The sequence below is a fragment of the Cyrtonyx montezumae genome, unplaced genomic scaffold (assembly GCF_038088225.1).
Source record: "Cyrtonyx montezumae isolate F1298 unplaced genomic scaffold, pur_monq_1.0 scaffold_3, whole genome shotgun sequence".
Classification (NCBI taxonomy): domain Eukaryota; kingdom Metazoa; phylum Chordata; class Aves; order Galliformes; family Odontophoridae; genus Cyrtonyx; species Cyrtonyx montezumae.
Window position 1 is genome coordinate 102,773,952 of NW_027072034.1, and position 23,798 is coordinate 102,797,749.

Consider the following 23,798-nt stretch of genomic DNA (forward strand, 5'->3'; position numbering starts at 1 on the left):
TCCATTTCAGCTTCCCGCAAGCCCGCAGTCTCTCACAGTTTCAATCCAGTTTCCAGCTTCTTTTCCAAACTCTCCTGTATCTCTCCTCCCTAACTCAGCACATGTGCCCTTCTGAAAACCTACAGACCCACCCTCCAGCTAGAAACAAGTCGACTGAGATCCAGTGTCAGTCATCAGGAGCATTTCCTTCCTTCTGACTTCTACAACTGCACTAAATAACATAAACGGAAAATAAACAATAGGAAAGCCATCTTACGTAGCACTTCCTCCCCATGAAAAGGAGATGGGCTGTTAGTCATAATGCAGAGAACCTAAATACCATTAGCACTTCCAACCTCAAACCAAAATCTCATTTAGGTGCCAGAAGTCTCCTGTGATATTGTTTCCCTCAGTGCCTGCCCCACTGCCCAGGGCAGAAAGTTCATCAATTTTCTGTGACTCCTGTATGAAAAACATTCAGTGTGCAAGGAAATGAGACCAGTCCTGTCTCAGCAGGAACGCTTGGGACACTGAAGCGATCTCCTCTGCTTTGGGAATCATTATCATCACTAAAGGTTCTCTATGGCAAAATGTTCTCTGGATAACCCCCACTACCACTGTCCCTGGCCTCATATCCTTGTATTGATTTTCACAGATACCAGCATGGGACTCCAAACCATTCTTTAGAAGTCATACAAAATGCAAGGGAAGCTGCTCTTCTTAGCTGGATTGACTTTCAGAATTAACAAAAGCACACAGCAGTAAACGTCACCTTTGGGGTGGGCTGGTTAGTTGGCTGCTATTTTTCTCCTGCTTCTTGGATTTTTTTGTTTTTGATTGGGTGTTTTTTGCACATTACTGAGGTCAGCAGGCCTGACTTGGGAGGGAGAAGTGCCAACTGAAAAAGAGCCACTTTTATATCATTCCTTTGCTGGCTACAGCTGTACTTCCAGACACTGTCACAGATGTGGGCTGTGCACGCAATGGGCTGTGCACGCAATGCTTTCCAGGAGCAATAGGAAATGTGGCAGCTTCACAAACCTTGAAAAAGTCAATAGAGCGGACGCAGGGGTTATAGCACACAGCCCTCATCTCGCTCTCCCTGACTGGCTGGAGCCTGAACTCCTGGCCTGTGCTTTCATTGTATAGGGCCGTTCCCTAAATATTTAACAAATGAGCCCTCCTTGTCCACCTGCCAACACAGTCAGGCAAACTGCTTGAGGCTTCTAGAGATTTATCAGAATGCTTCAAATAGCTATCTATACATCTGGTCACTTTTTAAGTTTGTGGTTCATTTGCTTCTCACTTAGCCCTTGCACACACACTTTGTGCACAAATGTGTAGATGCACCTTCTCCTCAGGTGGTATCATTCTCTTCCGCAGTGAGTTAGCCAGGACTCAGAGGGATTTCTGCATTCTTCAGATTTGGACCCTGTACTGGATGGAGCCCAAGAGTTGTGGCAGCAATTAGCAAGGAGAGTGACAGTGCTGACACTGGCCACACAGTCTCAAAGCAAGGCAAACACTGAGAAAGAGAAAAGATGGGGTGCAAAGTATAATACTGAGAATACATCTACTTCTCCTGGGGGAAAAAAAGTACAGACAAAGCATGTATAACAGAACCAAGGGAAGTGAGACAAACTGACACTGAAGAAACAGAACCCTGATCAAATGGAGGAATTGAAAGGAGAGGTGAAGGGGAAGAATGAGAGAAGAGAAAAATCAGTAATTAATTAAAGCAGCAAATGGAGGAAGAAGAATAAGAACTAAGAACGGGAATAAAGATCCTCTCTGCACACACTTCTTAGAAAAAAAGCCAACTCATAGTCAGACTACAAAGTAGGTTGATTTATGTCTCTTTCCCCCATATATAGATTTGCTCTGTTTCCTTATTATTTTCTCTCAAACAGCTTTACTGTTCCTTATCTCCTCCTTCTGCTCTGTCCTTTCTAATTTACTGCTGTCCAATGTGCCTCCATCCACTTCTCCTTCCTTTGATTCTCTCAACATTGTCCCTCTACGCTCCTCAGATAATGAAATTATCTTCTTGTTCCACTGTTTTGCTGTTGTATTTCTTTCTCATCCTACCATATTATAGACTCCCAACAGATGTATAACACCTATGAAAAGAAAATCTTAGAAGGACAACAGAAGGCCAACATGGTTAACAGCATAATAAACAAGGCTATGAGAAATGAAGAACACCCATTTAAAAAGTAAACTTCACAGCTAAATAAGTAAAAAAGATAAGAGCATAAACTTTATCCAGTTCAACATAAACCACAGTTAGGCAGACCAAAGAAGATACAAGGAAAAACTTGCTAAAGACATCAAAGCTAATAATGCAATACACTAGATACAGAAAGCCAGCCAATGACAAGGACAATATATGATAGAAGCTCTAAAAGTAATGCCTGAAGATGAAAAGGCCACAGCAGAAGAGCTCACTAAGGGGAACTGAAGAATGTTTCCACACTATAACCTTTCCTTACAGGGGCAAATCCAAAGCATTTTCTCAAACTGAAGTGGCACTAAGAGAAGCATTAAAACAAAACAATACCAAGAACGCTTAAAAATCCATTGGGCTTGGTAGCACGCATCCAAAGGAAATTAAACGTGAAGCTGCTATTAGCTGCAGTACATAACCTATCATTTAAACGAGCATTAGCTTTGGAGAAATGGGAGGTGATGAACATCGATGTCAGCTGCCTCCACCCAAAGGAAATGAGGAGCGATGGAGCAGCAAGTCTATTTCCTGTTCAAGTATTTCAGGAGAAAGAGCAATAAAACTAGATCTAGCAAACTTCTGGATAGCCACAATCCAACAGGGAAGAATTTAACCTTGTATTTTACAGAAAGAAGTTAGGTGAACAGATCCGTTGTTCTTTGATAGACTCAACAGGCGTGTGGTACTAAAACCACTGAAAGCTTTTATGAAAGCCCAGTCAGTTTCAATCATGTCAATGCTGTGCACCTGGATGCTCAAAAAGGCCTTTGATAAAAGCCCTTACTGAAGTTTTCCCATTTCTTAAAGGCATCGTGGAATAAGATGGAAGGTCCTTTTGTGAATCACCATCTGCTTGAAACACAGCAAGTAAAGAGCACAGGTAGGTGAAAAGTTTTCCTAAATGAAGAAGACTACAAGCAGGGTTCCCAAGAGCTGTGCACTGGCACTTAGGCTGCTTCACGTGTTCACAAAAGATCTGAAAAAGGGAGCAGAGAGACAACAGATTTGCTGATGACAACATGAATCACACTGCAGGAATTAAAGCTAAGAAGGGTTGCAGAAGGATCTTACAGAATTGAAGACTGAGCAAGAAAGTGGCAAATTAAATCCAATTCTGGTACAGGCACAAATTTTAGATTGGTGTCTACACATCAGATATTTACACGTGTAATAGGTATACTGGAGTCTGTGTGGACAGATAAGACATTAATAGGAAAGGAACAGAGAACAACAACCAGAAAACAACCCTACAGTACCATGCTGCACACCTCCTGAATGGCACCCAGCAAATAATGACAAGAAGGATCAGAAACCAGAACAGGTTCCATATGAGGAGTTCAAAACTAGCAGACTCCAGCACAAAAAAGAGGCAGCCCTGGGTGAGGGTCTTGGGAAGGGGCTGGGCTGTATAATCACAAAAGGCACATGAAAAGTGATCAGTTGATGGATTACTCCGTACTCATTCAAAACACCAGGATGAGGGGAAACCAAGGAAGGTGATCAGGTAGAACATTCATGACAAAAAGGGAAGCCGTTTTGTGCACACTGCGTAATATAATGATGGATTCCAATGCACAGGATGCTGTGGAAGCCAAAACTATAAATAGATTTGAAAAAGCAGCCAGTGACATTAATGGAAGAAAAGTCCATCAGTAGCTGTTAAATCCAAAAAAAAAAAAAAAAAAAGAAAAGAAAAGAAAAGAAAAAAAAAAAGCAAATGACTCCTGACTCAGGAAGTCTTTAAACTGTAGATCAGCACAAGCTAGGAAAAGATTGAGAGAAGCATTGCTGCTCCTTGTCTGGTCTTTAAATTGCTTTTTTAAGCATCTGCTGCCAATTGCTTTCAGAGACAGTATCAGGTAACCCAGCAGGAGCACACCTACATTCTTGCCTTCTTCTCAAAAGCTTAGGGCAGATATCTTTCCTGGACTTGTCCCCACAAGACCCAAGCTGCCTGGCCTGACCCAAGCCACCAAGCATACTACCTAGTCCAGCATAATGTTATGGGCAACACCAAATCCCTACCGTGGGGCACTGTGTCCAAGCTCTGGCTCAGCACTGCGCTACAGCAGCTCCAAGGCTTCTGAATTTGATCTAGTTTGTGGAAGGCCACCTTGCTCTGAATGGAGGTAGGATAGATCCAAGTCTATTTCAAGGGTAGATGTGGCACTGAGGGATGTGGTTAGTGTGCAAGGTGGTGATGGACTGACAGTTGGACTAGATGGTCTTGCAGATCTTTTCCAACCTTAATGATTATATGATTCTATCTGCATCCAACTAAACCAAAGTAACTACTTGTTGTGTCTCTGTTGTGACAGACCCCCTGGAACGCTGAATCATCCCAAGGGGCGTTCTTGGTGAGAAATACCTTCCTCTCATTCACTCTGGTTGACTTCATCTCTCTTAAACACAAGTAACCACAGCAGTATGCGGCATGACACAGGTGACGCCTAAAGCACAACACATGGTATTGCCATCTTCCCACCCTCTTTCAGCAAGACAGTCACCCAATTTGGGAAACTATCTGGCTTTCCTGGAAGTGGCCACCACAAACCAGAAAGGCTTGGACTGGAACCACATTTAACGCAGAGCTGTGAGAGCCCAGATTGGTCACCATGGCTGCTGTCACCTGAACAGCAAACTGAGGTTCAGAGAGACGGGCAATTAACTGTGGAGTAGAGAAAGCCCTACTCCAGGTTTAAAACAAAATTCCACTAACAAAACTCCAATCACTTCAAGAGTGTCTCCTGAAGTCTGAAAGGTACACATAAAAAGTGATTTCATACTCTTCAGTGCTGAGTAAATTAAACTTTGCTCTGGCCAATAAGTTAGAAAATAAAGCTAAGCAACCAGTGTGCAAATCACCTGCGTTTCTACAATTACCTCACAATTAGACAACTGCTGAAAGCAGCTGGAGGCAAATGCATTACATTTCCTAGCAAAATACAAAATGAAACAGTCTGTTTCGATGCAGAAAAATATATAAATGAGGTTATAAAGAGAGCTGTTTGGCAAAGAGTAATCAAATAAAATGAAATATGGTACATTAAGCTTGGCACTTTGTTACATTTCATTTTTGTCATTAAGAATATTGCTAAAGAAAATTCAATATATTCAATAGCGTTACTATGGTGTTTTGTAGGGCTGCAACAAAATTCTGCCATGTCTTTAAAAAGGAAAGCATTACATTATTGGTAAATCTACAGCACTGAAGTTATTTAAAAACAGTGCCTTAAAAATGCTATTGCCAGAACAAAACTTTGTGCATATGCACATAAATTGCTGACACCGTTTTTTTGCACAGCTGTCAGAAAACACAAAGTAGGTGGTGGTGTTTTCTTTTTTTATGTATAATAATCAAAACGCTAATCCCACCACTGCAGTAATAGCAGCACTAGTCCTTGCGATAAAGCAAACCATTTATTCCATGTAGCAAACAAGCACAACTTGCTTTAAACAACACGAAAACACAAGTATTCTCCCATGACTGCCCATACCTGAACAGGGACTCTCTGGAGAGCCAGATTTCATTCTGTTTCACGGTCTTCCAGGAGAACAGCAGCAGCAGTAAAGCAAAGAGAGTCAGAACAGTAATTCTCCACTTATTTAACCGCACAGACAGCTTTTTCAGACCATGGACAAAAAGGATGCAGTACCCCATACTGGAAAAAAAAGTGAAAAATGGAAAAGGTACAGTTATATTCCAGCACTTCAGTTTATATGCAACGCCATTCAGTGTCACATTTATGACACAATTACTGTTTTTTTAACTAATGATATTGTCCAAGATAACAAACGCGAATTCAGCAGTGTTTTTCCTCAAGTCACTACATAATTTCCAAATTAATCTAAATGACAGACCCAGATGCCAGAAGTATAGTAGCGTGCATAATCCCACACAGCGTAATGGTAGCTTGCACCACTGTGCGGAAGGCAGCTGCCTTTCCCAACAACAAGCTAGCAAAGCATCATGTAATAACAGTAATACTGAGTGCTACCAAAGGGAAAAGCATTACGGCACAATGAAGGCTCGAGCAAACAACCCCAGTGCTGGTTGCTATTAGTGCCGGTGTGCACAGCATGGAGCCTGGAGAGGAGTAAGGCACTGCTGGAGGGAGGTCAGAAACCAACCCCAAAAGGTTCAGGAGGGAATCGTATTTCAAACCGCGGTTTTGCTCATAGCTTTGAACTAAGCCAGCAATTATTAATTACTTAATGCAAATGTTGCCCATCCTTCCAGTGACTCCCTTTGAGCTGGAAACTCAGGGCTTTGAGTTGCTGTACTTAGCGTACCACTAATTTTGCACAGTATTTTCACCAAGGAACTTCAATTTCTATTGCCAGAGGCACTTCATTAGCTTATCTGTAACTATTTAACCCAAAGTACTACATATTGGGCTACAGCTTGACACGCTCTCACTAGATAAAAAATAAGTTTCAGACTTAAGGTCTATCTTAGCCCTGGCAGCTCTCTCTGAAGAAAAGAGGGAGCAGAAGGATCTGAAATAACAGCTAGGGATCATGGATGCATTGTGACTGTATCGCTTTGTGGGCTCTACCTATAGGAAAGTCCCAGTGAGACTGCTACAGGGGAAGAAAAACTGAAAACGTTAACTCCCTGGTCAGAAGTAACATTGCAAGTACAAAATACAGCATAAGTCTATCTGAAAAACAGGAAAATGTCTCATCTTTGAAGAGCTGTGAACGTATTTCCCTGCAGTTTCTCAGCCCCATGAAAAGCCGCGCACGGTGCTAAAATGCTATAGGGAGAGGGACGATTGTTCTTAATGAGGAAGCTTTTACATGCTGATCAGTACTGTCAACTGTGATGTGTACTGGTCTGCATCAGTGCCGCCTCTGGCAGGATACTAGTGTCATACAGGACACTGACAGGCATAGATAAAGGAGACAAACCCAGAAAAAAACAGCAGTTCTGGTGATTACTGAACTTTTGCATTAGGTTAGAGTTTTCCCATTTCTCAGATGCGGTTGTCAATATTTATTTTCACTTAACTACGCTTGCATTTGGCTGAAACACATTTCTTGCAACACTTGCTCTGTTTTTTTGCCACAAATTCTTTTGCACACATATGTTTATTGCACCTACATTAATTGCAAGCAGACATTTAGAGCCACAAATGGAGATGCTGGTGCCAAACAACCCAGCCTTTATAGCTGCTGAACCCTCCTTTACAACTCTGAAAAGCCAATCTCAGTAATAAGCCCTCCCTTCCCAATGAGAAATGCCTCAAAAACCTGCAGATTGTTTTCATTCCGTTATTTAGCCTTTTAGCAATTTAATCCTTCCCTTGAAATTAATTATCTGACATAAACATTACTTAATTGCTTTAGCACAAAGCTGTTCTCAAAAGACGTTCCCTACACCTTCACATTTTTGAGAACGAGCCTTTTCAAACAGAATGGTGAATGCGTCCAGAAAACAAAACACACAAACGTCAATGTCTTGGTATTTCTATCAAACCCTCCCCCAGCTGCTGGGGATGTTGGTCCTGGCAGCACAGCCAGCTCTGTGCTGCGGCTGCACGGGCACCGCGAGGCTGCTGCTTCCCTTCCAGGGGACATTTTCTAACATCTGTGGCAGCTGCACACTGAGGCTGCAGAGGGGTAAGTATAAGGGTCCATTTCATCTCATCCCCTCCGAGTCTTCTTTTTCCAAGGCTGAACAGACTGGAAATTCAGACTCCTCTCTGAGCTGCACAGCGCTCCCTTAGAGTACAACAGTCAGTAACCCAAAGGCAGTCAGAGAATCACAGAATCATTAAGGTTGGAAGAGACCACTGAGATCACCTAGTTCAACCCCAGCCCATCCCCACCATGTCTCATAGTGCCGCATCCACACGGTTCTTGAACACCTCCAGGGACAGTGACTCCACCACCTCCCTAGACAGACTGTGCCAGTCTCTTCTTCCACACTCACCAAGGATTCAGTATGGACAGTAAGGGGAATGGTTTCCCAAGTGGCTGTTGGAGGGCGATCATCAAGTCAAATCACAGGAACCCCAAACTGCAAAGCTGCTCTGATGAAATTAGGACTGAGCTGCAGTTGTGCCACTATTACAGTCTGATTAGTCTAAAGTTAATATATCTGTACTACAGAATGCACAGGTGTCCAACAGCAAGGAAAAGAAGGAATAGCATCAAAAAGTGTGAATCTGGTATGTCTGTCTAAAAACTTCAGACAATTCCGTCTCAAATCAAAAGGGGAAGGGTGGGGAGGATGTACTTCATTATTTTGCCAGAGACCCTTCAGTGTTTAAGTGTCAGTAGAGCCTCAGCTCTGCACAGTTTTTCCTCTGACATGTTTTTTTCAGTCCCAACCTCTGGCTGAGAGTAGACAGAGGCTTGTCCTGGCTCACGGGTTTTGCAGACCAAGGACTATCAAGCACTCACATATCATTTGTGGCCAGGAAAGCAGGTGCATTTGTGATTTCTATGCCTAAAATTGTTTGCAAAACAACTGTCTGCAATATCCCTAAACCTATTATTCAGCATCAAAAGAGTAACCAGCAGGGTGAAGAAGGGGATTGTTCCCCGCTGCTTGTTCAGTCTGGAGAAGGGTCAGGGGAGATCTCACTGTGGTGCTCCAATACGTAGAGAGCTTAGAAACAGGAGAGGAAAACTTTTTACGTGGGTAGGTGGTGACAGAACAAGAGGGAATGATTTTAATCTAAAAGAGGAGGAGATTTATATTAGATGTCAGGGGGAAATTTTCCACTGAGAGGGTGGTGAGGCCCTGGCACAGCTGCCCAGAGAAGCTGTGGGTGCCCCATCCTGGAGGCACCCAAGGCCAGGTTGAATGGGGCCCTGGGCAGCCTGAGCTGCTGGATGGCAGCCCTGCCCATGGCAGGAGGTTGGGTGTGCTTTGAGGTCCCTTCCAACCCAAACCGTAATAACAATAATTTGATCCTTAACATTTTTTGTACCTCTTTTTACCTTTCTAACTTTAGATCAAATCACAATAGTGAAATCACAGCCAAACCAGACACTTTTCCTAATATCCATTGATCCACTCTAAACAAAGAAAGCACCCACATCAGTATATTATTTATCTCAAAAGAAACAAACAACAACAACAAAAAAACCAACTATATATATATGTATTAGTGCTGTTTCATTTTCCCACAAATATGTAATTCCTCTCACTCTCCAACCCACTTCTTTCACACCAGACTGAAAAATCCTGATATTGAAATTAGCTTTCATATAGAGACTGTAAAGTTTGGCAACAGTAAATCACCAAGCTTGCAATGACAGAGTTGCTGCACAGCAATATGCCCTTGTGGCTGCTAGATCTGAGCAGCCCAGGACCACTCATCCAGTGAGCTTTAACAATGGGCAGCAGACCACGCAGAGGTGTGGTGATGAGAAGACCATGTAGAGGTGACACTGCACTCACCTGCTTCAAGTAACTTGCCAAGTAACTCTAGGTCACTTCCTATGTGGTTTGGAGCCCTGGGCAGCCTGATCTGTGACAACTCTGCCCATGGCAGGGGGTCAAAACTCGATGATATTTAAGATCCTTTCCATTCAGCCCATTCTGCACTTCAATGGTTAATGCTATCATGACACTGCTATTACTTACAGGCACACAAAGCACAAATACACCAGCTTTTCCTCTCAGAGTGTCAGGAGACTCAATTCCATATCAAAAACTAGTGCCAGCTCAATGGAAAATCAGACTTACATGCATTTAAAGAAAGAAAATGAAAAAGCCTCAAAAGTACCTTTCATCAAAGACCTATTTCTCACCTCAAAAAATTAATACACTTCAGTACTAAATTCTAAGCATCTTCATAGCTATCTTTGTATGTATCTATGGTTGTATGATTTATTTTTGTATTAGTTGTAGCATTTCCTATTGAGAAAGCCAATTCTCTCATAGGGCTTGTGTCCTGACACTGGCATCCCCTGTCATTCAAGTATTTTTCTAACATACTTTGTAGCTAAAGCAAAAGAATGGAAAACAAGCCAAATCCCCAAACCACTATTATTTTTTAAGTGCAGTTTCCACTACATTATTGTAAAACTGCTCATCTTTTTTTTTTTTTCTTTTCCTTTTCTTCTGTAGGATAGCCAACAGCTTGCTACAGTGAGTTTCCCCACTGTGAAAAGTCTGTGACAGGTCAGATGTGAAGCAGAACCTGAGGAACAGGTAACATGGTAAAAGTTTTTTGCACGGGCTTACAGTAAGAACACTTATAATGGGGGAACCTGACTTCAGAATGTCACTGGCACTATAGGAAGGTTCGCACAAGAGGCTCTTGCTTGGCACACAAACCCACCAGCCCCATGTTTCAGACTCCTACAGTACCAAAGCGGCACCTTAGCGAGGTCCTAAATTGCAATGAGGGCAGAGCTGCACTCGGTAGACAAACACTGTGCACCATTTACATGTTTCTGGCAGACTGCATGCAGAGAGATACGCTATGACAGATTTTCATCTGTAGTTTCTGTGGTTTGTTAATATCATTCTACCTGCATGAAGTGAAGTGAGTGGAGGCACGAACAGATGGGAACGAGGTGGCATGCAGGCCCCATATCCCATGGAGCACTACAAATACCGCCTGATTACCCTAAGAGCCAAAACAGCAGATACTTAATATTTGCAAACCGTAATTAGATTGCAAACTCAACCATTTCTTTGTGCACTAGGGCTCCTTTTCGCAGCCAGAGCTGTCACTGACTTGCTTACCCTCTGTTCCTCTCTCCCAGTTTGGATCAGGCACCTCATTTTTCATCAAGAAGTCAAGAGTGCCTTGCTGCATTTGGTTGCTGGCCATGCTGCCTCACTGCAGACACTATGTGGTTAGCGCTGCAGCCTGAAATGACTGGCATGCTCCACTGCAGCAATCTGCGCTGGAAACCATCTCGCCTCCTCTGGGAGGTGCATGAAGCCCTACTGCTACAAAGCACTCCGGAAAGCAGAGGTGTGTTTTACTCACACGTTTTACTGTATTTTCTGAACTGCAACTTTGCGAAGTACAGTCTTCCATTGCTGAGAGGTACGGGGTGGGTGCTGCAGGAGGGCTGCACGAAGTCCCAGTGCTCAGTTATCTCTGGCTGCAGGGCAGCAGCAGGTATGGCTATAAACTCGGGTGGGAGAAACTATATCCAAAGGATGTCTTCCCTACACTCTTCAATGGTTATTTGGGGACGTCAGATCTTGTGAAGTCATTGTTTGGTGGTTGGGATTTTTGGAACTGATTTAATCTCAGCCACGTGCATGTAAGCCTGGAGTAAATCCACTCATCTCAAACCAGTTACTCCAGATCTCAGTTCCGATAAAAGTCCAAGTAGATGCATACATACAGAGCAGTTAGGAAAAGCACTGCCTGGAAGCAGCCTGACAAAGCATGGAAGAAATACTGCCCCATTCAGGGGCTGTTAATGCAATGAAAGGGATTATCTCAACACTATACTGAGAGCAGAAAACGCACTGAGCTTTGACATTTCGCCCCGGAGGCTCTTTCTGGGCTGCAATCCTCCTTGATTTCCAGCGCTTAGTTCGTATGGCTCCCTTTTCCTCTATAAAAACTAACCCTCACTTCTGAGCAGCTCTGAAGCCAGTTTAACCCTTGCATAGATTGCTTAATTTAAGCGCATACTTTGCTGCTGTTGGGGAGGTGCAACCAGGAGAAGGATGCTCTCTTCAGATCCAAATGATGAACACAAACATCGGAATCTCCTGGTTATAAGTCACTCACAAACTTCCCAGCCCAGATCCATGGGCGTGTTCTAGGCACAACACGCTCCTCATGCTGCCAGCCAAATCCGCTCCAGCTCCATAACCTGAGCTGAGGTTACACGCTGAGAGGGAAAGCCAAAGTCATCTGAACTGCTCAAGCAGGGCTGTTGCTGCAGGGGAAAAAACTGGAAAGGCAGTTCAAACCCATTAAACGAAATGGCTGTACTCACACCTCTCTAATGGAGAGTCATTGATTGTTAAAAGCATGCCCGGCACACCATTCGGGCCACTCCTGCCTCTCAGTCAAGCACTCAGATGCAGAAGGGAGCAATGGCAAAACAAGCACAGCCAAAGTGGCTCTTTCTGCCCCAAAACAGCACCCACAGTCATGGAGCTCCAGTGTGAGTGGTGCTGGCAGGTAGTAAAGAAGCTGTTAAAGAAAAAATGTCAAGTTTTTCAAAGTCGGAGATGTTTAGGTTCAGGTGAAAATCAAGACTTTTAAAAAATGTTTTCGTCTGCAAAAATAGCCTATGTGCACAATAGCTTGCATCTAGGTCACTCAGAATAAAAAGAGAATCAAAATTTAGGGGCTCTCTTTGTGAGCTGGATCACCCAAGTTCACATCCCCATGCTAGGTCAGAGTTAGAGCTGGGGATATGAAACTGAGTTCGCCCATAGGCCTCCAAGTCTTGGGTCCCCAGAACCCTCCAGTCACCAAACCCTACCTGCTGACTCAGAATAAATGCACTCTCAAGCCAAACATATTTGAGAAGTTTTGAAAAGTGAACTTCATACAGCCAAACTTATTGCTGGATCAAGTTTTCCCTTGCAGCTGGTTCAAGGCTAGATTAAATTCAGTGAGCAATAGGCTGGCTCACTCGACACAAGTGCAAGCATGGGCCTGGATGAGGCCTGGATCAAACTGCTCACACACTGATCTGGCAGAGTGTAGATCCAGTGCTAACGATCCTGGGAAAATAAAGGTGTGCAGCAGGTGGACTATGTTATCCCAATGCTCCCCTCAGCCCTGATAAAAGCAATTCCAGGCCACAAGCATCCTACTGTCCCTGATTTCTGTCATTCATGTCCTTTTGACCGTAAGTTCCTTTTTGAGTAATCAGCACACCTTGGCAAAGTCTTGTATTAATGAAAATGTCCTGCTTTCCATGGGAAAATATTGTATCAAATCTTGCTTTCTCAGCCAGTCAGGACTAAGACAGAACAGCCTCTTGGAAAAGTCACTGTTTTGCACTAAATGTCCAGAGGCAAGCAGGATGTGGGATGTGCCCCTGCAGCCAGCCAGTACCATTCCCCACGCATCCCTGCTTCCTTGGTGGCACCAAGCTTTGGAGACAAAAGGAGAAGCATTCTTTGAACTGCTTGTCTCCATGATCACATGGAATGGATACAGTTCATTTATTTACTGCCAATTCTTGGATACTAAGGTTTTTTAAAGACACAACATCCACTGTCAATGGTATTTATTGTACAAAATAGATCTTGTTGAGAAAAAAAAAAACCACACCAGGCCTCCTAACTCGGTACAATTACTGTGATAACAAAGTAACAGTAGTATGTTTAACCTACTACTAATTAAGAGGTCTTTTCCTGGAATAAGGTCCACAAGTCATAACACAAAGACACAGAGAACAACAAACACTGGCAGAATACATCTAATTTGGAAACATACCTTACGAGATACTGGTAGACTTTCCTTCTGGCTCTAAATTAAAATCTGTAGACCTACGCTAAAGACACTTAAACACGATTGGTTAAGTCATCAAAATGATTTACCTCCATGAGAATAGAGAACAATGTAATTACAGAAAATCCAGGAACTCCTATTTTCCTTATTAGAAAGAAAGTATGACCTAGGAACAAATGAAATAGCCTTTGAATGGCTATTTAATATTTGGATGCATTTTCTTTCCTTCCAGTGTAAGTCATGTGATAAACAAATTTACTTCATTAGAGTGCTTGAGTCCAAGACCGAATTCAATTCCAACAAGTTCCAGTCTGAAATATTTCCAGGTAATACAGAATCTTTTCATGCTTTTTATTACTGTATGCATTACAGAAAGAGAACAGTTTATAAATGAAAATTCCTGTATGATTCCATGGAGATTCCACAGACAGTTCCCTAAAACCTTATATTCTTTAGTGGGGAAAAGCCTATATGTTGCAGTTTTAATTAAAATACTGTAATAACTCCCAGAATTCTCTAGCAGAGATACGATTTTCCATTCAGTTCGTCCTCAAATCTCCGAAAACTTCAGGTAAGAAATTATTTACTATTGAATTTCACAATATATCTTCTTAAGGGGACTATATTCCGTTCTAAGTAAGAATTCCTCTTTTAATCAGCACAACCAAACAGATTATTTCTACAAGATGATGTTAACTTAATTTAGTGCTATTTCTCAGAAGCAATGCCCTTACATATCGGTTTTATCTTCAAGAGCAAGATAAACATGTCCAAAGGTTTCCCTTTAACATAATACAGCACAATAAAATGAAAAATCTTTCCAGAACAGCCATTAATGCTCATGTTCAACACAAATATAGCCTTTTCCTGAATCAATTGTATATGGCCAAAATGCAACGTGATTCTCAAAAGCATGTTTTAAATTTAGTTAAAACAACTCGAGACTGCAGTCTAGACCTAGCACACCATGAGCTAATCTTTTTCAGCTTTGCAGAATCATTTTGGCTTTTATTCCTACATCTTTATTGCCTTTTGCCAAAATATCTGGCACTAGCATTTCTTGCCTGCATTAGCAAAGGATGGCTGCTTTGATTTCTCCTTGAAGTGTTTAATAGGGGTAGGCAAGCCTTCAAAAGCAGGAGCTTAGCTTTGGAAACGCATCTGAAAGGTAGATGCTTACAGGGTTTAGCTTTCCTACAAGCAATAAATCCCCACAGACCCTTCTTAAGGATGGGGTGGAGTTGTTATTTAACAGAGTGAAGCACAGTGCCAGTCTCTGCACAGGCCCCAGTGCACTGGGGAGAGGGCTCAATGCTGCACTGGCCTCACCCACTGGCTACTGTGCAACCCCCAGCCTCATGGTGAGGAGGGCTGACCCAGTGCCACCAGTCAGGCACTCCCAGTGCCCTGTGTACCCCACAGAGCTTCCAGGCCTCTGGTTCTCTACAGGCCATATAGCATGGCTCATTCTGACCTCGCTGTGGCAGCTCCCAGGTCCTTGCAGGAGCAGCAACAATAGTAAGGAATTAAAATTGCGAGGTTTACAGTAAATGGAGCAAGTGTGACTTGGATTCCGGATCCCAAAGGAAACAAGATGGAGGAGAAAAAAGATAAACTGGCTGCATGGAGTCAGTGGGATTTTCATAGCTGACTTTGCTGTGTCATTACTTGGCTCCAATTGAAAACTGAAGCTCCCTCTGTAAGTTAGATGACCACTTACAGAATGTGATGTACTACTGAGAGAGTGCTGAACAGCTAATTGGGAATTTGGCTCTTCAGGCTTCGAGAACTTTCAGCTTCAAGTGACTTTAAATAATCGGATGGCAACGGAAACACAAAGTACACCACCACCATTACCACATTCCATAGCTACCTTGAAGAAAGCAATGAGAGTATGGCATGCTCCCAGAAAAGAGAAGCACCAGTAAGTCCCATCCTCAAGTGGCTGCAAGCAACAGGGACTTCTACTCAGGAGTATTCACATTTATAGAAATTACAAATTAATCCATTACCCATCAAGTCCTATTTTCTCCCTTTTTTTTCTTCCCAATTACAGCACTCAACAATGATTTTTGAATTGCACTAATTTGAATGAATTCATTAGCACAAAAAAACAAAAATGTCCTCTATGCAAAGGCAAAAATTCCACGGAGTCTCTGCTGTGCGATGACTTAGGGAAAGCCATGATATATTAAATTTCCAAAAAGTACAACCACACCTTATTTCTGTTTGTTGTCTTTCTTCGAGATCATTAGATAGACAAATGCCATGATGACTATAGCAGTAGTACTACTGATAATTAGGGCTGCAACATCAAGTTTTAACAAACTGAAGGGCTGGTGGAAAAAAAAGGCATCAAGCTACAATTATCTCAACTGGGAAAGAGTAAAGGTGCACTCTGTGACCAACTCATTACAGTATGAACCTCAAATGAGCTGCCAGGGAAGCTGTGTAGGTACTGGTGAATTGCCTACTGCTTTCAGATGGATTGCCCTCTTAAGTCAGAAATAAGCCATATAGCAATGCTTTAGTTGATTCCTTGGTTGATACAGCCCTGTAAAAAAAGCTTCAGACATCCAGCTACAACATAGCAGCCCAGCCAGGAGCTAGCAGAGCAGCAGTAAAAGATGAGGAAAGGGCAGAAATTGTTCCCCTAGAATAGGTCTGATCCTATGAGGCAATGAGCAACTACAGTTCCACTGCAAAGTCAGAAGGGCAGGCAACTCCTGGACAAAGGACCTCAGAGGTTTCTCTACCTCTCCTGAATCTCCATGTGAAGAGCAACACATAGCAGGAGTATTCCCATTCCAGTACAGACAAATGGCTCACAGCTTTCCACATCACTGGAAGCATGAAGTTGTTCTTGATTTTAAAACAGTTTGGTTGTTTGCAGTGTTCTGAACAACACTGGTGGGTAGGCATTATGCATAATTACATCTACATTTTAACACAAGGAAAGAACTGCTGTGGTTTGAGTCTTCCACTGATCCAGCCATTTATTTTGATGCCTCTCTTGAAAACTGTATCCTCTGGAGATGTATCCAGCCCACCTCTCCCAGGATATATATTTCACACTTCTAGCTCTCCTGCAAACAAGCTTTCACCCCTTCAGGATAAGAAAACAACAACAAAAAAAAACATTCACTTTTAAGTTTAAAGACAATAAATTGATTTCCTGTGAAAATTTTCAGGTTTAAGCAATGCTACTTTTAAAATTTTCTGATTAAAAATAAAAAAAATAAAAAAGTACTTATAACCTTCAAATGCAAACTAAATGCAAGAGATATTTTCTCCAAATACTTCTGTTCTACTAAGGCCAATTAAAGAAAACATTCAACCTGGTTCACTTATCTGGTATCCCGCTTCCCTGGGGCACAGCTCAGACAGAAGAGGAATTGTTCAAAACACCTAACCACCTCCAGAAAGGAAGGCTCAGCTGTATAATTAGCCATTAAGCAGAAAGCCTGTTCCCTGTGCGTTTCCAACATCTTTTACATAAATCCTTGGGTCCTTACTCAACTTTTACTGAAAACAAAATGCTTGACTTTTTGCCCAGGTAACTACTGGACGATGCTGAATTAGGACTTGAGGCTGTGATACATACAGGCAATGGACACACCTGTAAAACCCGTAACTAATAAAAGGCTATTACTTGAAACAGAGACAGAAAAGCACCTTCTTGTATAACCCCAAAAACATAGGTCAACAAGTTGTCACCATCTGATTCAGTACTTCTGTCTAAATAAAGCTGAATTACCACCTCTGACTGGTTAACTGAATTTCAGAGAAGAAATGGCAAAGCAAAGGAAAAGCGCTTTTCAAGATGTAACGGAAGAAAACTGCTACAGGCTGTTCTAAATAAAGAACATGCTCCTTGCAAGAGCCATCACTATTAAACTGCTGCGCTCCCGAGGAAGGGAAAAAACATCATCATTTTGGTTCTGCCATAGTCAGGAATGCACACAGAAGCCTTCCTCGCCACTCATGCTGTTTGAACCCAGAGGATGAAAAGAGAGCTCATTTCTTAGTAATTGAGCCAAGAAATCAGTTCTCAAGATCACTTGGCTGGAAAATGTCCCCTTCAGCAGCATTCACAATGCCGGCCCTCCTCTCCCATTAGCTGCTGAGGTTTTCATTCTCTTTCCTGTCACTGCCTACTTTAAGAGCAAACACCACACACTGCAAAGCAGGACGTGAGTGATCCCAGCGAAGCAGGAGAACCATGGACTCTGACACAAGCTTACTCTAGAAAAACCACATTATCTTCCTGCCTCCACTTTCCTGCCTGAAAAAAAAATAAAATTCAACTATCAATTCCCTACATTGTAGGTCATATATCTGCAAAGCCCGCAGGGGAGTTGAAAAGCATTATACAAACTATATGCACACATGTTAACGCTGATTAATTTTCTCTGTGCAAACATCTCCTTTTTTCTTCTTCATTGCCCCTCCTCTCATTATATCAGCAGTCTCATCTGGAGGAGGACAAGGAACTGCTGACAGCTGAAGTATTTTCTGCAGTTGTTCTTTTGAGATTCAGAAATGCAACCACTCAACACAGCCTTGTGCTCAGCTGACTGTTTCCTTAATAGCTTTGCGCTTTCATGTGTTGCCTCATTTTCTGTTACATGAATTTAAAGCAATCTGATTTTCAAGTTAATTTGAAATGATGCAAGATCCATTAGTTGAAGGTATCATTTGCAAAATAACTTAGAGGAACAACTTTCACTCTCTGTACTTTCAGGTATGCTCCCATCAGACAAAAGCAGGGCTAGTGATGTGAAAGAAAATCAGTAGGACTTGGCCCAAGAAGCAAGTCAGTATACAGCACAGCATGGAAATACAGATCAACTGTATAGAAGACTTGAAATAAATGCAACAGCTCAAGTTTTACACCAATGAGTAGTCCTTTTGTGATATTACTTACAGAAAAGATTAACAAATATGTGTAAAGCTCTGCAAAAGAGCCAGAAGTTCATTTTCCTAGGATTTTTTTAACCAAATTTTCTGAGGACTGTGCTTTTTTGACTGCTCCACAGGAGTGGCTCCCATTAGAGATAACATGAGCTGATCCTCTACATCAGCAAATAGAATTAGTCCTTCTATCTTCAAATAGAATTAGTCCTTCTGACTTGTACTTCTGAGGAACGACCATTTATGCTCATGGCTGGAAAAAACTGCACTGGCACAGCAGACCCATGAAGTCTCCATCTTGGAAATACTCAAAAACTGTCTGAACATGTTCCTGGGCAACCCTCTCTAGGTGCCTTCACATGAGCTGGGGGGTCAATTAGATGGCCTCCATAGCCTGGTGCACCTTGGATGAACATCCTCTAACTGCCACTGTAGGCTCCAGTCTGGATACTGTGGATATGTCAGAAGTAACACCTCAAATCCATCATCGACTACAAGAAATGGGAAGCACTCAGACCACTGAAACAACATTTGTTAGGAGGCTGGAAACAGGGAAATTTTCAGGCAGAAGCTGACAGATACTCTTCTAAACTGCAAATTCTCCTTTCATAAATGGCTATGTAATCAATAATAGACAGATATGTCATGCAAATATTCAACAACTTAAGTTAGCAGCCTAACACTGTCACCCTTGTTTTCACTGAGCACCTAACTAGCACAAAAGCTGAGCAGTACACAACAAAAATGGCAAGTTAATTCTTCAGATACTGTCCTGAAGGTAAAGTCGTTGACATTTCAGTTGAGAATACTATCAGGAGAAAGTATCTGCAGGAACAAACCTCAAGAAATAACACCTCATCACTATATTCAGTTGTTTCACACACATCAAAATCTGTGTTGAAAAACGAAAAGGAATTTGGCTAGCTTTGCTCCTGCCAAGTAATCTGTTCTCAGTGGATGATAAAATCCCCCACAGAATCACACCAACTCAATGGCAGAAAGCATACTATCAATATAAACTTTCCAAGTATTGTAAAAGGTTAGAAGTAATCTTGCCTGTTTTTAGAAAATGGGACAGCAGTCTCATTAGAAAGGAATTCAATTGCAATAGTTACCTCGGCATGTAAAGGACTCGCTCTGCCACCACAAATCCCACCCTGAAGAAGAGGTTGCTGGCTGGGATGAAGGGGAAAACCAGGAACAACAAGCCAACCAAAACTTCTTTGTGTTCCAGTTTCTGCAATAACACAAAATCAAACAAGTATCAACTAAGAAAGTCCAAATTCATTCAACACTGTTAACCCTTTCCTTTTGATATTCTTATAAATAAAATAAGCAACTCAAATTAGTGTTGATATGTTTTGCATTTAAAGAAATTATTCTCATATTCTGTTTTTCCATATTTATATAGTCTGTGCATCTGATATGCCCCAAAAGTACACAATGTGCGCAGTACAGTGTGTCCTACTCTTGGTAACTCTTCTAAGGTCAATCCTTTGTATGCAGCTCTCTTGAGATAGCATAAATTGCACCTAAGTTATACTCCATTGTGGTAACAGGTTAAGTTCACAACGGTGTGAATGTATACATTTACATGTCCACCACAGTACATTTGTATGTAAATATGCAAGTGCATATCACACACACAGACTGCTGTGTGCAATCCTAAGTGTCTATAACTGAAGAAAAGCTGTTCAATCAGCTACATTTTTCATGAATAAATTAGCCCCAAATGGCACATTAATGCAGTCGTTTTATCCCTTTTAAAGCAATACCTAAGCTTGAAATGATATTTTCTCACACAAGGTCTCTATACTAATACAGAGATGGAAATTTGAGATGTACTCGTACTATATATATATACACTGTATTTTTCACTTCAGCTCAGTTAATGCCCTTCACTTGAATTCACTTTAATGTTCTTATTTGAGGAGAAATCCAATTGCCACATGCAGCTTGAAACAACTGTGATTCACAGGGCTGACACAAGAATCTCATTCCCAGCACTGAGAGAACAAAGCCTCTTTTGGCAAGTTTTATTATTAGCTCCACCCCCAAGATGTCGACTCATTTCACACTTTCTGTTGGTGATGTCAGGGGATAAAATCAAGCCAAACGAAGTGCAGTATTAGGTGTGTAAAGCCACCCAGCCAAGCGTTGGTGCTTTCCTGCCCTGCTCTCTGATACCACTGGCTCATTGGCTGCAGCAGTGCTGTTCTGCATCCATTCAAAGAAGTCAAACTTTTGTCACATGTTTTCTATGGGTACAAAACACTTCACTATATGTTAGAAGGCTAATCTGACACACAGACATTTAGTAACCTACTGCAGCTACAGGACTGAATCCATTATGTTTACAAAGCACATATACGAGGACAGGATCTATCTTTTCTGTCTTTGGCCGCTTAAAAGTTAGTAATTCAGGCTAGACTTAATGTTTAATCCATCTCTTTAGTCAGTGGAAGGTGAAAAGCACACATAGCAAATGACTAAACATCCTAAAGTAATACAGTGGTGTGACATAACACTCTGTAGGGTTTCTCCACCCCAGGCCCAGAGGAATTGGTTTTAGGTGGGTCAGTTTACATTTGCTCAGTGTGTAACATTATCCAGGTTGCCCAAATGTGGACCACAGTGGTCTCAGCTTTCACGCGAGCAAGAATGACAAGCAGTACTCTCATATCTACTTAGATACACCAACAGTGCATTACTTCTCACAGCCACTAAGCAATATTTTTTCTCACAGTTTTTAAATACCAGTTTGCATCACCAAATTTAGCATGTTTGGTTTACGCCCTTTGAAGAACACGTACCACCACATAAGCATTAATAGTATGAGAGACCATTTAGAAGGATTAAAGAAAGGCACAGATGGGCTTCCATCTATATAAATCCGCCCAGAGAGGTTGTGGATTCCCCTTCTCCAGAAGCATCCAAGGCCACACTGGATGGTGCTTTGAGCAATCCTGGCCTAGATGGAGGTGTCCCTGCCTATAGCAGGGGATTGGAACTAGATGATCTTAAAGGTCCCTTCCAACCCAAACCGTTCTATCATTCTATGATAAAAATTAATCCTGAATGTCTGAATGATGTAGGTACACTTTGGTCACAGAGGGAGAAAAATAAAAGTTGAAAAAATGTTTTAGGAAAGATAAAAAAGAAACTTTGGAATGCAAGTTTTTAACCAGCATCAGTTTTTATAAAGGTTTCCACAGTTCTATGCATTTGCCCACAAAAAGGAAGAGGACCAACAGACTCTCCTGCTCAGTACTGGTACCCCACCGAGCAGGGCATTTGGAAACCCTCAAGTTAAGAAAAGAACTGATGCTGCTTTGTAAGAGTCTTTCTACCCAGACTGAACCGCAGGATCAGAAAGAAGAGCACTGCCTTCCACTGGGTCAGAGTAAACAAGAAGGCAGGGAGGAGAGCATAATTCAAGTGTCCGAACTTATTTACTAACACCTGACTCAATCAGCAACATAATTAGCTGTTGTCTATGTTTTCAGTATGTTTAAAAACACAGATAGAACTGCCTTCCTGAAGTCACAGCAGAACCTGAAATATCTTATTACCAAAACTGAAGCAGATACCAATCCATTAAGCTGATGAGCAGAGATGCCCAGTAATGGCCATTCAGGCTGGTAATTACAACACAAAATTGGATAGAAAAAACAACGGATTAAAAATTATTCTTCAACTCTAAACGCAAATCATCAGTCCTTCCTCAAAACAAGCTCTGGACATATACTCCCATTTCTCTCCTGCCTCTTGGCACCACCTTCGTTTCCCAGCTTGTCTGGCCTAATTATGGTGACATTTGCTGCCATCACTATACTCCAGGAACCTGACAACAAAGATCCAGAGGCACGAGAAGGTATGTCAGGCTAATGCATGGAATGTTTCCTGTGCCCAAGATATACTCCTGCTTTAAAATGAACCTGCTATCAAATATTTCCTCAGTTGTTGTTTGTTAAATCAGTAATTGGAAGTGCAACCTCTAGTTAACCTCTCTAGGAAAGACACAGTGTTATCCAAGGCTGCAGTGCTGCAGATAAGCAAAGGAAACTTAATGCTGGAGAAAGACAAATAAAACCTGCACATCCAATGGGAGAAAGGAGAATGTGGGAATTAGCTAGACCAAAGGAGAAATGTTACTGTGTACCTTTTCTCCCCGCACAACAAGTCACAGCTCTAGACTAATGCCATTGAAGGCTGCCAGCTCAGTCCCTCTGGCAGGGCTTACACAGGAGCCCAGTGCTACAAGCCAGCTTCATGGAGAGGCACAGCCCTCTGTAATAGCACTGATTTCTGAAACAAGACATCTTTGGCACCCAGTAGTGCTTATTTGGGTCACTGCCTATTTGGGAGAGGTAAACAACATAAGTTACCTTAGTTATTCTAAATCAAATCGTCAAAACAAAATAAATGAAACCCAGTTGTTCTGTGCCTTCCATTCCTGTTACATCCCTTACCATTCCCACATTCTGTTTTCTCCTCTATCATTTTCCCTATCAAAATTTACTTAGCAGATTCCCCTTTTATTTCCCCTTCCCTAGGAAGGACTGCAGAATTACATGTAAGTAGGCAAGTAAGACTGGGTGGCACAGAAATGCCAAGGACCAGTACTGTCAGGGAATCAGGAAGAGATGTCAGGAGGATCTTCAACTGAACACAAGCCACAAGGAGATGTCCTCCACATTTTATAAAAATAACAAAAACAACCAACTTGTAGTGCTATATTTTTCACAATGCTTTGTCAGGGAAAAAAAAAAAAACTGGGACCTTTGGGACCTTTTATTTAGTTGGTGACTTACTATGTAAACACTGGACATCTAAGCCACTCAAGAGACAGCTGAGCTAAACATGAGATAGCCAACACCTTCCAAGTGCCCAGAGAAATAGGAAAAGCTTTTAAAGAGTGGCAAGCAATTCTGTATTCCTTTTTTTTTTTTTTTCTTCTTTAAAATGAAACGTTTAGGACTAAAATTATAGAACACTTCATTCGTTTCACAGAGAGACATCTACTTTCTTCTTAAAAAAACACTCTTTCTCTTGGAAATACGAAACTTTTCTTCCTACTTATCACACCCTTGAATTAACCTTAAATGATTCCCTTTGTTAAAGACAAACCAGCTTCACAACAGAATAGCATTCCTTACAGCAGGTAGGTTGGTGGGGGTTTTCAGTTTCATTTCTACCTGTAATTATGAGAAGGCATTACTTATACTGTAACCAAAATCAGTATAGAAGAACTTGTGCTTTATATG

At 41.9% G+C, this 23,798-nt stretch overlaps 1 protein-coding gene across 1 annotated transcript in view; it reads right to left on the minus strand.

The window, feature by feature from the left end:
- The window catches only part of TMTC1 (transmembrane O-mannosyltransferase targeting cadherins 1), a 143,691-nt gene that overhangs the window by 41,062 nt on the left and 78,831 nt on the right, over positions 1-23,798 (minus strand). Inside the window, exons 9-10 of the mRNA XM_065742641.1 lie at positions 19,647-19,768; positions 5,704-5,868 (exon numbers count right to left, since the gene is read on the minus strand). Coding sequence (XP_065598713.1) covers positions 5,704-5,868; positions 19,647-19,768 — 287 coding nt within the window. The remainder of the gene's footprint in view (positions 1-5,703; positions 5,869-19,646; positions 19,769-23,798) is intronic.